Source organism: Panthera pardus, unplaced genomic scaffold (assembly GCF_024362965.1).
Source record: "Panthera pardus isolate Hobbes unplaced genomic scaffold, ASM2436296v1 HiC_scaffold_16, whole genome shotgun sequence".
NCBI classification, from domain to species: domain Eukaryota; kingdom Metazoa; phylum Chordata; class Mammalia; order Carnivora; family Felidae; genus Panthera; species Panthera pardus.
The window spans coordinates 105,825,582-105,841,448 of NW_026526721.1; the positions used below are offsets into that span (position 1 = coordinate 105,825,582).

The window sequence follows — 15,867 nt, forward strand, 5'->3', positions numbered from 1 at the left end:
GTGAGTTCGAGCCCTGCACTGGGCTCTGGGCTGACCCCTAGAGCCTGGAGCCTGCTTCAGATTCTGTCTCCTTCTCTCTCTGCCCCTCCCCACTTGTGCTCTGTCTCTCTCTGTCTCTCAAAAATAAATAAATGTAAAATAAATAAATAAATAAAATAAAAAGTTTTAAATGGCACAAAGTGGTGATAAATGGAGAACTGTAAAAGCAGCAAGAGGAAAGAAAACAGTTACGTACAAGGAAACCCCCCCTAAGGCTATCAACTGATTTTTCAGCAGGAACATTGCAGGCCAGAAAGGAATGACATGATATATTGAAAGGGCTGAAAGAAAAAAACCTGAAACCAAGAATACTCTACCTGACAAGATTATCATCAGAATAAAAGCAGAGATAATGAATTTCCCAACAAACAAAAGTCAAAGTTCATTACCACTAAACCAGCCTTACAAGAAACATTAAAGGGAATTCTTTTTTTGTTTTTAATGTTTATTTATTCTTGAGAGAGAGAGACAGACAGAGCGCAAGCAGGGGAGCAGCAGACAGAAGGAGACACAGAATCTGAAGCAAGCTCCAGGCTCTGAGCTGTTAGCACAGAGCCTGACGCAGAGCCTGAACTCACAAACCAAACCGCAAAATCATGACCTGAGCTGAAGTCAGACACTTAACCAACTGAGCCACCCAGGTGCCCTATAAAGGAAATTCTTGAGTGTAAAGAAAGAACCATCTTCAGAATTAAGAAAATGAAGAAAAGAAAAAATTTTACAGGTAAATACAAACATATGATAACAGCAGATTAATCACTTATAAAATCAGTATGGAGGTTAAAGCACAAAAACAATAAAATCAATTACATCTGTAAAAATCAGTCAAGGAATTGACAAGATAAAAAGATGCACAGGATGAGATCATATACGTAAAACATGGGGAATAAAAATGCTTTTAGAATGGGTTAAAACTTGTGACCATCAATAAAGACTGATATATGCATATATGAACCTCATGATGACCACAAATCAAACACCTATGATACACAAAAAATATAGAGAAAGGAGTCCAGGCATAACCTAAAGAAAGTCATCAAACTACAAAAAATAAAAAAGCAAGAGAAGGAGAAAGGAACAGAGAGGAACTACAAAAACAACCATAAAACATGTAACAAAATAGCAATAAGTACATACCTATCAATAATTACTTTAAATGTAAATGGACTAAATGCTCCAATTAAAAGACACAGGGTGACAGAATGAATAAAACAGTAAGACCAATCAACATGCTGCCTACAAGAGACTCACTTCAGAACTAAAGATACATGCAGATTGAAGATAAAGGGATAGAAAAACATTTACCATACAAATGGAAGCAAAAACAAAGCTGGAGTAACAGTACTAATTTCAGACAAATTAGACTTTAAAACAAATAACGTAGCAAAAGACACAGTAGGACACTGCACAATGATAAAGGGAACAATCCAAGAGGACATAACAATTGTAAATATTTCTGTACCCAACATGAAAGCACCTAAATATATAAAGCAACTATTAACATATAAGGGAAGAAATTGACAGTAATGTAATAACTGTGGGGGAGTTTAACACCTACTTACATCAATGGATAGATCTTCCAGACAGACAATCAACAAGAAAACCGTGGCTATGAATGACACATCAGACCAGATGGACCTAACGTATATTCAGAACACTCCATCCAAAAACAGTAGAAAACACATTCTTTTCAAGTACACAATGGAACATTCTACAGAACAGATCACATTTTAGGTCACAAAACAAGTCTGAATAAAGTCAAAAAGACTGTAATCATATCATGCCTCTTTACAAACCACAACATCATGAAACTGGAAATCAATCACAAGTGAAAATCTGGAAAGAACACAAATAGATGGAAGTTAAAAAACATGCTATTAAACAATGAATGGGTCAACCAAGAAATCAAAGAGGAAATAAAAAATACATAGAGACAAATTAAAATAAAAACGCAACAGTTGAAAATCTTTGGGATACAGCAAAAGCTGTTCTAAGAGAGAAGATTATAGCAATACAGGCCTACATCAAGAAGCAAGAAAAATCTGAAATAAACCACCCAACCTTACACCTAAAGGAGCTAACAAACAAAAAAGTAAAGACCAAGGTCAGTAGAAGGACAGAATAAAGATTAAAGCAGAAATAAATTAGAGACTAAAATAATTAAGAGCTCAACAAAACAAGGTGATAAGATAAAATTGATAAACCTTTAGCTAGACTCAATCAACAACAAAAAAGAGGGAAATCAAATATATATCAGAAATGAAGAAGTAGAAACAAGAACCAAGACCTCAGAAATAAAAGGGTTATAAGGGAATACTATGGAAAAAGTATACACCAACAAAACGGACAACCTAGAAGAAATGGATAAATTCCTAGAAGCATATAACTTTCCAACACTGAATCAGGAAGAAATAAAAAATTTCAACAGACTGAAAACTGGCAACGAAATTAAAAAAAAAAAACAAACAAGCAAAACATTCCCAACAAATAAAAGTCCAGGACAAGATGGCTTCAGAGGTGAATTCTACCAAACATTTAAGGAACAGTTAATACTTACTCTTCTCAAACCACTCCAGAAAAAGAAGAGGAAGGAAAACCTCCAAATTCCTTCTATGAGTCCAACATTACCCTGATACCAAAACCAGATAAAGACACCAAAAAAAAAAAAAAAAAAAAAGAAGGGGAACTACAGGCAAATATCTGTCATGAACACAGATGAAAAAATCCTCAACAAAATACTAGCAAACCAAATCCAACAATACATGCAAAAATCATGCACCATTATCAAGTGAGATTTATTCCCGGGATGCAAGCGTAGTTCAATATTCACAAATCAATCAATGTGATACACACATTATCAAGAAAAAGAATAAAAACCATATGATCATCACAACAGCTGCAGAAAAAGCATCTGACAAAGTACAACATCCATTCGTGATAAAAACCCTCAACAAAACAGGTTTAGAGAGAATGTACCTCAACATAAGAAAGGCCATATAGGAAAAAACCACAGCTAACATCATACTGAGTGGTGAAAAACTGAGAGCTTGTCCCCTAATATTAGGAACAAGACAAGTATGTCCACTCTTAACACTTTTATTCAATATAGTAGTGGAAGTACCAGCCATGGCAATCAAAAAAAGAAATAAAAGGCATCCAAATTGGTAAGGAAGAAGTAAAACTGCCACACTATTTGCAGAGGATGATATTAGATATAAAAAACCCTAAAGACTCCACCCCAAAACTACCAGAACTAATGTGAATTTAGTAAAAGCCTCAGGATGCAAATTTAATATATAGAAATCTGTTGCATTTCTATACGCTAATCATGAAGTAGCAGAAAGAAATTAAGAAAACAATCCCATCTGCAGTTGCACCAAAAAGTGTAAAATACTGGGGCGCCTGGGTGGCTCAGTCGGTTAAGCGGCCGACTTCGGCTCAGGTCATGATCTCATAGTCCATGAGTTTGAGCCCCGCATCGGGCTCTGTGCTGACAGCTCAGAGCCTGGAGCCTGTTTCAGATTCTGTGTCTCCTTCTCTCTGACCCTCCCCCGTTCATGCTCTGTGTCTCTCTGTCTCAAAAAAGAAATAAACGTTAAAAAAAATTAAAAAAAAAAAAAAAAGTATAAAATACCTAGGAATAGACTTAACTAAAGAGAAAGACCTGTACTCTGAAAACTATAAAACACTGATGAAAGACACTGAAGATGACACAAATGAATGGAAAGACATTTCATGCTCATGGACTGGAAGAACAAATATTGTTAAAATGTCCATACTACCCAAAACAATCAACTGATTTAATGCAATCCCTATCAAAATACCAACAACAGGGGCACCTCAGTGACTCAGTAGGTTAAGCAGCTGCCTTCAGCTCAGGTCATGATCTCACGGTTCATGGGTTTGAGCCCTACATTGGGCTCTCTGCTGTCTGTGTGGAGCCCGCTTTGAATCCTCTGTCTCCCTTTCTCTCTGCCCCTCCCCGACTTGTTCTCTGTCTCTCTCTCTTTCAAAAATAAATAAATAAAACTTTATTTAAAAAAACATTTTTCATAGAACTAGAACAAACAGTCCTAAAATTTTCAAGGAACCACAAAAGACCCCAAAAAGTCAAAGCAATCTTGAGAAAAAAAAAAAAAAAAAAAGCTGGAGGTATCATAATTCCTGATTTCAAAATACACTACAAAACTATAGTAATCAAAACAGTACTAGCACAAAATCAGACACAAAGACCAGCGGAACAGAATAGAGAGCCCAGAAATAAACCCATGTTTATATGGTTTAAGCTAGGAAAAGGGAGGCAAGAATATACAATGAGAAAAAAGTCTTTTCAACAATTGGTGCTGGGAAAACTGGATAGCTACAGGCAAAGGAATGAAACTGGACCACTTTCTTACACTATGTACAAAAATAAAAAATAAACTCAAAATGTATTAAAAACCTAAATGTGAGACCTGAAACCATAAAACTCCTACAAGAAAACACAGGCAATAATCTGACATCAGCCTTAGCAATATTTTTCTAGATATGTCTCTTCAGGCAAGGGAAACAAAAGCAAAAATAAACTTTTGGGACTACACCAAAATACAAAGCTTTTGCACTGTGAAGGAAACCATCAACAAACAGAAACCTACTGAATGAGAGAAGATATTTGCAAATAATATATTTGGTAAGAGGTAATATTCAAAATCTACAAAGAACTTTTATAACAACACCAAAAAAAACCCCACAAATAATCCAATTAAAAAATGGGCAGAAGACTCAAATAGATCGTTTTCTAAAAATGAAGATATACAGATGGCCAACAGACACATGAAAAGATGCTCAAAATCACTAATCATTAGAGAAATGCAAATCAAAACCACATTAAGATATCACTTCACACCTGGTCAGAATGGCCAGAATCAAAAAGACAAGAAATAAGTGTTGGCAAGGATGCAGAGAAAAGGAAGCCCTCATGCACTGTGGCTGGGAATGCAAACTAGTGCAGTCACTGTGGAAAACTGTATGCTATTGCCTCAAAAAATTAAAAATAAAAATACTATGCATATGTAGATTTATACACATATATACATACATACATACACACAATAGAGTATTGCTCAGCCATAAAAAAAGAATGAGATCTTGCCATTTGCAAGACGTAGATAGTATTATGCTAAGTGAAATAAGTCAAAGACAAATACCATATGAGGACAAGTGGGAGATACAGGTGGAATGAATATTTCACAGGGATGAGAGGTACAGCATAGGGAACACAGTGAACAGTACTGTAATAGCACTGTATAGTGACAAATGAAAGATAACATTTGTGGTGAACTTAGCAGAACACACAACTTGTCAAATCACTATGTTGTACACTTAACACTAATGTAACATGGTGTGTAAAAACACACACACACTGCTTTGTAAAGGAAAAGGCACAATAAATGCTGAGGTAATAAAAAAAGAAGAAGAAGAAATGGGCAAGATTTATCTGACAAAAACTTTAAAACACTCCTGAATTATAAAAAACCTGCCTACAACAAATGAAAAACCATCCCTTTCCTCTTAGAACAACTCAACATGATAAAGATGTCAGGTCTCCATAATTCATAAGTTTAATAAAATCTCAATAAAGACACCAAAAGCTTTTTTAATGGACCTAAATGAGTTAATTTCAAAGTTTGTGTGAAAAAAATAGGCAGTTCACATGAAAGTAACAGCCAGGAGAACACCGAAAATGAAAAGTTAAAAGTCAAAGGAGGACTTAGCCCTATCCAACATTAAAGTATACTATACAGTTTCTATACTTAGCAGTGTGGTACCAGTGCATAAATGAACAAGCAGGCTGCTGGAATATGCATAAAGTCAAAGAAAAAAAAAAGACATAAGTAGTAATGAAATTGAGTACATCAATAAAAGGGGTATCACAAATCACTGGGGCAAAGATGGACCTTTTAATAAATGGTGATGTGACAACAGCCAACTGAAAAAAGAAAACAATAGATCCTGGGGATGCAAGCTGGTGCAGCCACTCTGGAAAACAGTATGGAGGTTCCTCAAAAAACTAAAAATAGAACTACCCTACGACCCAGCAATGGCACTACTAGGCATTTATCCAAGGGATACAGGTGTGCTGTTTCAAAGGGACACATGCACTGCCATGTTTATAGCAGCTCTATCAACAATAGCCAAAGTATATGGAAAGAGCCCAAATGTCCATCAATGGATGAGTGGATAAAGAAGATGTGGTGTATGTATACAATGGAGTACTACTCGGCAATCAAAAAGAATGAAATGTTGTCATTTGCAACTACATGGATGGAACTGGAGGGTATCATGCTAAGTGAAATTAGTCAGAGAAAGACAAAAATCATATGATTTCATTCACATGAGGAGTTTAAGAGACAAAACAGGTGAACATAAGGGAAGAGAAACAAAAATAATATAAGAACAGGGAAGGGGACAAAACATAAGAGAGTCATAAACATGGAGAACAAACTGAGGGTTATGGGAGGGGTTGTCGGAGGGGGGATGGGCTAAATGGGTAAGGGGCACTAAGGAATCTACTCCTGAAATCATTGTTGCACTATATGCAAACTAATTTGGATGTAAATTAAAAAAATAATAATAATAAAACAAATTAAAATTAAAATAAATAAATAAAAACAATAGATCCATACCTCATATCATTGACAAGAACAAATCCAAATATATAAAAGACATAAATGTAAAAAATGAAATAAACAAGACACATCAGTGAACTCCTATCTGGGTATAAGGAATGAATTTCTCTATATTCTGAAGGTAAGGAAAGATGCATTGAGAGAAGAGTGATAAATCTGACCACATAAAAACGCTTCAGCATGGCCAAGAAGTAGCATGAACAAAATCAAAAGACAACTGAAAGACTAAGAGAAAATATTTGCCATATGTATTACAGCTAAAGGGTTGATTATCTAGTAACTCTTTAAAATTAAAGGAAAAAAATATCAAAAACCCAAAAGACATGAAGAGAAAATTTGCACACAAAAAAGACAGAAAAATGGCCCTCAAACATAAAAAAAGATGTTCAACACGTATGATAAAAAGAAATGAAAACCAAAACTACATTACAATACCATTTTTCATTTATCACACTGGCAAATATTTAAATATGCCAACATATTCTATTGATGAGGCTGTTGGGAAACAGGACTCTTACATACTACTGACAGTTTTATTTATTTACTTTATGACAGAGAGAGACAGAGAAACCCAAGCAGCCTTCTCACTGTCAGCCCAGAGCCCAACGCATGGCTTAAACCCATGAACCACCCACAAACCGCAAGATTATGACCTGAGCCAAAATCAGACACTTAACTGACTGAGCCACCCAGGCACCCCAGGATTTTAGCAATTTCTATCAAAACTACAAACTTATTTACCTTTTCATCTGGCAATCCGATTTGTAGGAGTTTTCCCTAAAAATATACCTCCAACAATATAAAAATTCTCATGTACAAGGTTATCTATGGCAGCTTTTTAGTAACTGCAAAATATAGGAAGTATCCTTAATGTCCATATGTAGAAGATAGGCTAAACAAATTATGATAGAGCCACACAATGAGCAACTAAGCAGCCATGAAAAAATGAGTAAGATTACTATTAAGTGACATGGAGTGCTTTCCAAGATATACTAGTAAACAAAAAGACCAAAGTACAAAAGAATATCTATAGTATACCATGGATATACTACCACTTTGTTTAAAAACAAACAGAGGAGTGGTGCCTGGATAGCTCAGTCAGTTAAGCACCCAACTCTTGGTTTCAGTTCAGGTCATGATTCAAGGGTCGTGGAATTGAGCCCGGCATTGGGCTCCACACCGACCATGGAACCTGCTTAAGATTCTCTCTTCCTCTCCCTCTGCCCCTTCCCTGTCTCAGGCATGCGATTTACACACATGCACACACACACACTCTTGCTCTCTTTAAAAAAAAAAAAAAAAAAGTAAAACCTAAAATACAAATAGAATTAGTTACCTATGGAGTGGTTAGAAACAAGATACAAGGGAGAAAGGGGAGTGGTATTTCTCTGCATATGCCTTTTTAGTATAGTACTATCTGTTAGAACCATATTAATATTTCACGTACTAAAAGAAAGGGAGAGACAAATAAAATTTTAAAATGTAGCAGGATAAAAAAAACTTGAAATATAAACAAAAACAAACAAATCTACCTCTTTGAAGAAACTAACCATAATGAAGTGGGGAAGAGAACTATATACCCCCACAGTAAAGATAAAAAGTAGCACAAAAAATATTAACCCTAGTTTGTAAGTTTGTTTTTTTACAGTGGTATGTATCAGCAATTCTAAAAGTACTTTCTGTGTATTCTGGAATGAGGAAATAAATAAACATACAGTGAATAACAGGAGCAGATCCCTCACTGTCGCAAAAGGAAGTGAAATATGTCACAACTTGAGTATTTTGAGAACATAAAAATTATATCAAAAAGCTGGGGTGCCTGGGTAGCTCAGTCAGTTAAGCGTCTGACTTCGGCTCAGGTCATGATCTCAGTTTGTGAGTTTGAGCCCTCATAGGGCTTGCTGTTGTCAGTGCAGAACTTGCTTCAAATCCTCTGCCCACACCCCAACTCTCACATACTTTCTCTCTCAAAAATAAACAAACATTAAAAACAATTATATTAAAAAGCATAATCACCTAATTACTCTGTAACTCATCCATGGAAACCACAACAAACTTCACACATTTGACTTCCCCCTGCCATCCCTCAGAACATGCTTCATCTTTCAATTACTTTTTACATGTGTAACAAGTTTTCTGGAAGTATCTGACTTACCATGACTGAAATCATTCATTTCTATTAAAAAGCACAGAGACCATTAACAACACATCTTTGCTTTAGAATTCTATTTTTTTTCTTTGAAAAACTGACTACTTTCATCTTTTGTTTAAAATATAGCCTTGATTACCCATGCTGTTCAAGGAATGAGTTGTTCAATTTTCTTGTTAAACCAAGATTAAACTCATTTAGTTCAAATATTTTGAAAAATTCTTAAAATATATTCTTAAAATAGTATGTGCATAGGACATAGATAATGTACTTTCTCAAAATTTAAGACTTTTCAGTGACTCCACAGATTATTTAGTTATTATAGTTAAATGCCAAAGTGTCAATCCAAGAGGCTGAAAAGTTGTTCTGAATAAACCTCTGAACTTGTTTTCTGATATACAAAATAAAGGTATTACGACGCATGATACCCTGATTGAGTTACAAAACTCAAATTTCTAAATGCATATGTGCTAGTTTGTGGTTGACTAGACATCACTGCTATTGTTTTTAAAGTCTTCCTTGCATTGCAAAGGAAATTACAGACCCCCCTTTGGAGATAGGTGTAGGTAGATAATTGGACAGAAAAACACCTTACAGGTGAATGGTTTCTTGACAGCCACCCACTTTGGTGCTACCAACTGAGAGAGTACTTAAAATGTCCAGTGACTTCTGAGCAAACAACCAGCTGCCATGCTTCAAGCTAAAATAATCAGTGACAGTTCTCCCTAATTCCCTGAATCCTTCCAAAGGTTACAAAAGTTTCTTATGTTAAAACCCTAATGCTTGAAATCAAACTCTAAATGACTGATGCACGTGAAAATATATGGAAGTATATGTGAAAATATAAACTAAAAAAGACCATAGAAAACATGAATTATTATTTTTGTTCCCAATGATGGGAAATTTCAATTGAAGCTGTTTTCTGGTAATCAGAATCTTTAGACAAATCAATACATCCAAAAAAACAGCTTTCCTTCTCCAAATCAATAAAACAATAAAACTTTTTCTTGCTACAAAACCCAGCTCTCTACCTAACTTCATTTCCCCATTTAATCATTCATTCAAATCAAGACATGTTTACCAAGCAAGGCATTTTGCTAGGTAATAAGAGGGTGCCACTGCAAGAGTTTACAATATGTGAGAATAACAAAAACATAATATTCAAAATAGAATTGTTACAAATCAGGAGCCACAGGTGATGGTGGGTCAAGAAAGGAGGGATTAAATTTAACTTGGGAGTGAAAAGGTAAAAAAATCAAAAAAGGACTGAGAAATAATTAAAGGTTAAATAGAACCAAGCATTAAAGGATAGAAAGATTTCTCAAAATAAAGATATGCAAGAAAGCCGAAGAGCATACTCAAAGAAACAAAGCTAGCAACTCAGGGACATGTATGAAAAAAAAGGTATGTAACACAAAGTGGCTTATCCATAGAGTATAACAGAGGAGAAGAGGCTGAGGCCAAATAACACAAGGCCAGAAAGCTAAATATTTGAACTTTACTGCTATTAACCAACTTCAGATTCATACAACTTACAAAATTTCATGCCTAGGTAACAAAACCAGGCTGTTAATATATCCCTAAAACTAGAGCCTAATACTAGTATGAAGAACCAAGCAGAGAAAAGAAAATGATCTGCCTAAAATGCTGTTTTTATCCTAACATTCTTCTGCTCAAAAACCCTCAATAATTTCTGAATGCCTATTTTTATCAAGTCTGTCAATACCATAGTCCCCATCCTACTTAACCAAATTTTCTACCATTGCCCAAATGTACAACTGTCTCCAGACAGGCTATTCTCTGTATTATTGGCCCTTGAGCACAGCCAGAAAACACAGGTGGAATATTAGACTGTGTATTAATGTATTAGTCTAGCTGTGTATTAGTCTGTTCCAACTGCTATAACAAACTAATGTCCAGCAGACTGGACAGCTTAAACAACAGAAATTTATTTCTCACAGTTCTGGAGGCTATTATAATTCTAAAATGAAGATGCCAGCTAATTTGGTTACTGGTAAGGGCTGTCTTCCTGGCTTACAAATATCCACCTTTTCACTGTGTCTTCACGTGGCCTTTCCTCTGAGTGCATACTCAGAGAAAGAAAAAGATCTCTCTCTTCCTCTTCTTTTAAGGCCATGTGAAGATACATGTATCCCTACAGGATTAAGCTCTACCCCATGACCTCATTTAACCTTAATTACCTCCATAAAGACCCTTTCTTCAAATATAGCTATGTTGAGGGTTAGGGCATCAATATACGAATTTACGGGAGACACAAACTCATTCTATAACACACTGAGGCAAGATCTTGAAAAATTCTAGCTTCTTCTCTTACATTCTTCAAAAATGTCCTCCATCGTGTGAAAAAGCCCTGTCCTGCCTACTAGAGAATGAGAAGCCAGTGAGGATGAGTGACCCCAGGTGAAATTAGCAGAACCGTCAGCTGAGCTCAGTCAAAATCATAAAATCATGAAAACATAAATGACTGTTGCTTTAGATCACTAAATTTGGAAACAGTCTGTTACAAATAGCTTTGTAACAGCGATAAATATCTACTACAGCATACCTTCTTGTTCTGCTTTTTGACCTAGATCTCTGAACTCTATAGGATTTCCCTCGACCCCTTGAACGACTTCGACTTCGTTTTCTTCGAGAGCCATACGAAGAGCTACTGCTTGATCGATGCCTGCGTCTGAAATAAAATATAATCAAGTGTCATTGCTATAAAAAAAATTTTACAGGCATTAGACAGAAATCTTCTAGATTCTAAAGAATCGTCTCATTTTTACTACTTCTCACTCTTTCCTAGAAGCAAATAGAGATAAAATGTTATTCCTCTTTAACAGTCAGATGACTGATGCATAGTTTAGTGATTGGATCCAGCTACTAATTAACACGTTAGGGGTCCTCAGCAGTATACAATCCTTCCAAATATTATCAGACGATATTTCATGAGAACTACACCAGTTTATATCTACATGTCTACAAAGAACAGACAAAGGACAGACACTAGACCCATGGATTGGGCCTGGCAAAAAGGAAAACCTTTGGGAGAATAAGGGGTTGGGCCAAATGGGTGAAAGGGAAAGGGAGATACAGGCTTCCAGTCATGAAACGAGTAAGGCACAGGAATAAAAAGCAGAGCATAAGGAATATAGTCAATGATATTACAATAGCAAGGTAATGGAACAGAGGGTAGCTATACTTGTGGTGAACACAGAATAATGCACAAACCTATCAAGTCACAAAATTGTACACCTGAAACTAATGTAGCATACTCAAAATAAAAACTAAAAAAAATTTTAAAAAACTTTTGGGTTGGCACTTAACCCTCATAAATATATAACTTCTAAAAGAAAAGATGTTTTACCCAAAAAAATTGAAAGTTTTTTTGACCCAAAAAAACATATGAATACTAAAGAATGCTACTCTCATTACTAAATAAGTAAAAATTATAAAAATTACCTTCTATCATATGAATGAGAGCGAGGCTGAAGATCTCTGGACCAAGATCTTGACTTTGACCTTGATTTCCTTCCACCTTTCTTTCGGCTATATGTTCTACTATCTGAAGAACTACTTGAAGATGACCGTCTACGGTGTTTCTTTTTTCTCTTGCTTCTGCTTTCTTCTTCAGTATCTGATGACCGGCGTCCCATTTCTGTAAGTGTAAATTCAAAGAAAATTTTTTCTAGCATAATGGCACAATGGATGAAATTTAACATAATAATATTTGTAGAACTTTGTAATAATTTAAAAAGTCTTAAAGTAAAATTTTAAATGTACCTGGCACTTTGACAAGACATGAGAAGTAGCTCTAGTATAGTCTTCAAGAATTATCAATTGTTTTTACAATTTATGAACAATTTAAATTTGTCCATAATTTTTTCAAAACTCTCTCTAAAGAGTCAATTCTGAGAACGGGATACGAATATAAATTATTATAAATTTTCTTATATTTTAAGTTGCACTTATCAATTATACGCTATCTGAGTTAGGGACAACCATTAATCCTTGCACATTCCCTAAAGATAAAAAATATTTTACTACCTTTTATAGTTACATTTTCCTAACTAAAAATACTAAATTTTTAAATGGATAAAACCTCATTAGTTATCAACAAAGTACAAACTGAAACAATGCAAAGTACTAACGTTGATGAGGTTATTGTTAAGTCAGTCAACTCTGCATACTGCTAATTCCTATATAAAGTGATGGTATAAATCCTTCTAGAATGCAATTAAGCAGGTTAAAAAAAAAAAAAAAAAAAGAGTCATTAAAATGTTGATTTTTTTTTTTTGACAAAGCAATCCTACTTCTAAGAATATATCTGCAAAGTTTTTCTTAAAAGGAAGATATATTCATGAAGATATTCATTATAGCATTATTAAAACCATATCTCCAGAGACTATACTTTAACAAAATATGTACATATGAGTAAGAGCAAAAATGAAAATAATTGATAATACTTAAGCGATGAAACTGGGTAACTGTTTTTATTTTACACTATTTTCTATATGGCTATAGTAATGTTTGTATATTTAGTAAGCAAAAGAGAAAAAATACAGAAATACAACTTTTTTATTCTTAAGAATTAACTTAGTTGAGGGGCGCCTGGGTAGCTCAGTCGGTTGGGCATTCGACTTCTGGCCCAGGTCACGATCCCACACTTTGCAGGTTGAAGCTCCACATCCAGCTCTGTGCTCACAGCTCAGAGCCTGGAGCCTGCTTCAGATTCTGTGTCTCCCTCTCTCTGGCCCTCCCTTGCTTGCACTCTGTCTCTCTGTCTCCCAAAAATAAATAAATATTTTTTTAAAAATTAAAAAATAAAAAAACAATTAACTTAGTTGAGGGGCACCTGGGTGGCTCAGTCAGTTAAGGGTCCGACTTTGGCTCAGGTCATGATCTCATAGTTCGTGAGTTCGAGCCCCACGTCGGGCTCTGTGCTGTCAGCTCAGTGCCTGGAGCCTGCTTCAGATTGTGTCTCCCTTTCTCTCTGCCTCTCCCCGACTCACACTCGGTCTCTGTCTCTCAAAAATTAATAAATGTTAAAAAAAATTAAAGAATTAACTTAGTTGATAAGAAGCTTCCTGTCTTAAATTCAGCCTTTAGTCTCACACACAATCTCATTTATTTTACTAAAATAGTTATTAGCTATCTTTCAGTGTCACATAAAAACAAGATCCATCCTATGTGATGGTTAAGATAAACAGTTAATGGAGCAGATAAATAAATCTCATAATTCCCTTTAATATTTATTCAAAATAAGTTAATAACATTACTATGAACAAAGCACTGTGTTAAATTACAGCTTTGTTTTCAGAATGGTCAGGAGAGCCATCCCCTCCCTGACTCTAACACAATACCACCTGAAAGTTGAAAATCACAATACCACTTGAAAATCGCTGTCAGGACTAATTCAAAACATCAAGCTATTTACCTAGGGCCAGAATTAGACTTTAAATATAGTTCTGAACCTCCAAGTTGTTCATAGTTCTACTATTTTACAGTTAAAATATTGGGAAGACTTGGTTTTGAAACTTTCAGTAAATCACTTGTAAATCAAAGCCAGTTTCCTCACTGAAAAATGAAATTGCACTGGCTAACGATCATCATGACCCTTTCCAGCTTCCAAATACTATAATTATGAAAGTATACATATATAGACCGTATAAATGTACACATATACACACTTAAATATCCACATATACATATCCATTATATATAACATGTAACCAAGTCTGTGTGTGTATGTGTATTTTCACTAAAGAATGTTACATAATTGCATGATAACAATCACCTAAGTCTTCCTATTTCCTGTTTTTTTCTTTCTTGTTTTCATCCTTAGACAGTTAATGACGTTTCTTTGCCCACAAATAACCATTTAAATTAAGATGAGTTTTTATGATAATCTTATCTGGTTAAAAAAATACTAAAATGAGAGTGAAAGGATAAAGAAGTACAAATTCACAAGGATAAAGAGACTAGAAGAGAAAACAACAGGAACAGTAGACAAGATATGTCAATAAATTTTTAGTAAATGAAAACCAGATGGAGAATTTAGAGCTAAGAAAGTTGAATATCAAGCAACTGCAGAGAATTCCAACAAGAGAAAGGCCAATTCACGTAGCAAAAATCAGAAAGGGTCAAGAATTTGAGACACCAGATACCAGAGCAGGCACAATGGGTCATGAGACTAAAATACAGAGAATTAGTTGAAAATGTAAAAGAAGTAATCTCCCAGGTCCTCCCCCATCCAAACCAGGTAAGTAACTACTCCTCTCCAGTCCCGGCAGGAAAGATGGTCTATTTTAGGAAAATGATGAAACAATGAAGCACCAGGTCCAGGGTAAAAGAGGGCAGAAAGATGCTAAACTTAAAGATGCCAAAGTTAAAGGAAAATGAAGGTTTATAATCTAATGGTAAATACTGCAGCACTCAGTGTACTTGGATCCAAGAATTCTGGCAGAAGATTCTTTACAAAAACTGATAGGTAGCCAAAAAAAGGTAAATAAATATTTGAAGGTCCTCTGAAAAAAAGGCCAGGCCCTTACCCAATCACCCTTTAACCAAACCCACCAGTTAACAAGTCCAAACCTTAAATGATAAACTTTTCTCTGTAACCTTTTTTGTTGTTAACCTTTTAGTGATTATACAACAAAAGATAACCAATCACATGATGAAAGCCTTCATCATAAGAGACAGAACCAAAACAAAAAGAAAAAAAAGCAACTTTTAGTAAACAGGGAACATGCAGAAAAAAATCAGTTAATATCCTCAGAAACATATGAGAAGATGATCCCGCAAACAATAGGAGGAACATCCAAAGAACAGGAAAGCTTGAAATTCAAACAAATGATAATTTGTAATAAAAAATACAATAGTGTAGGGGCTCCTGGGTGGCTCAGTTGGTTGAGGGTCAGACTCTTGATTTCCGCTCAGGTCATAATCCCAGGGTCATGGGATGGATCCCAGCATAGGGCTGGAGCCTACGTAAGATTCTCTTTCTCT

At 35.1% G+C, this 15,867-nt stretch overlaps 1 protein-coding gene across 1 annotated transcript in view; it reads right to left on the minus strand.

The window, feature by feature from the left end:
- Positions 1-15,867, minus strand: part of RSRC1 (arginine and serine rich coiled-coil 1) — a 412,097-nt gene that overhangs the window by 389,702 nt on the left and 6,528 nt on the right. The window contains exons 2-3 of the mRNA XM_019440420.2: positions 12,322-12,517; positions 11,423-11,548 (exon numbers count right to left, since the gene is read on the minus strand). Coding sequence (XP_019295965.2) covers positions 11,423-11,548; positions 12,322-12,515 — 320 coding nt within the window. The 5' untranslated portion in view covers positions 12,516-12,517. The remainder of the gene's footprint in view (positions 1-11,422; positions 11,549-12,321; positions 12,518-15,867) is intronic.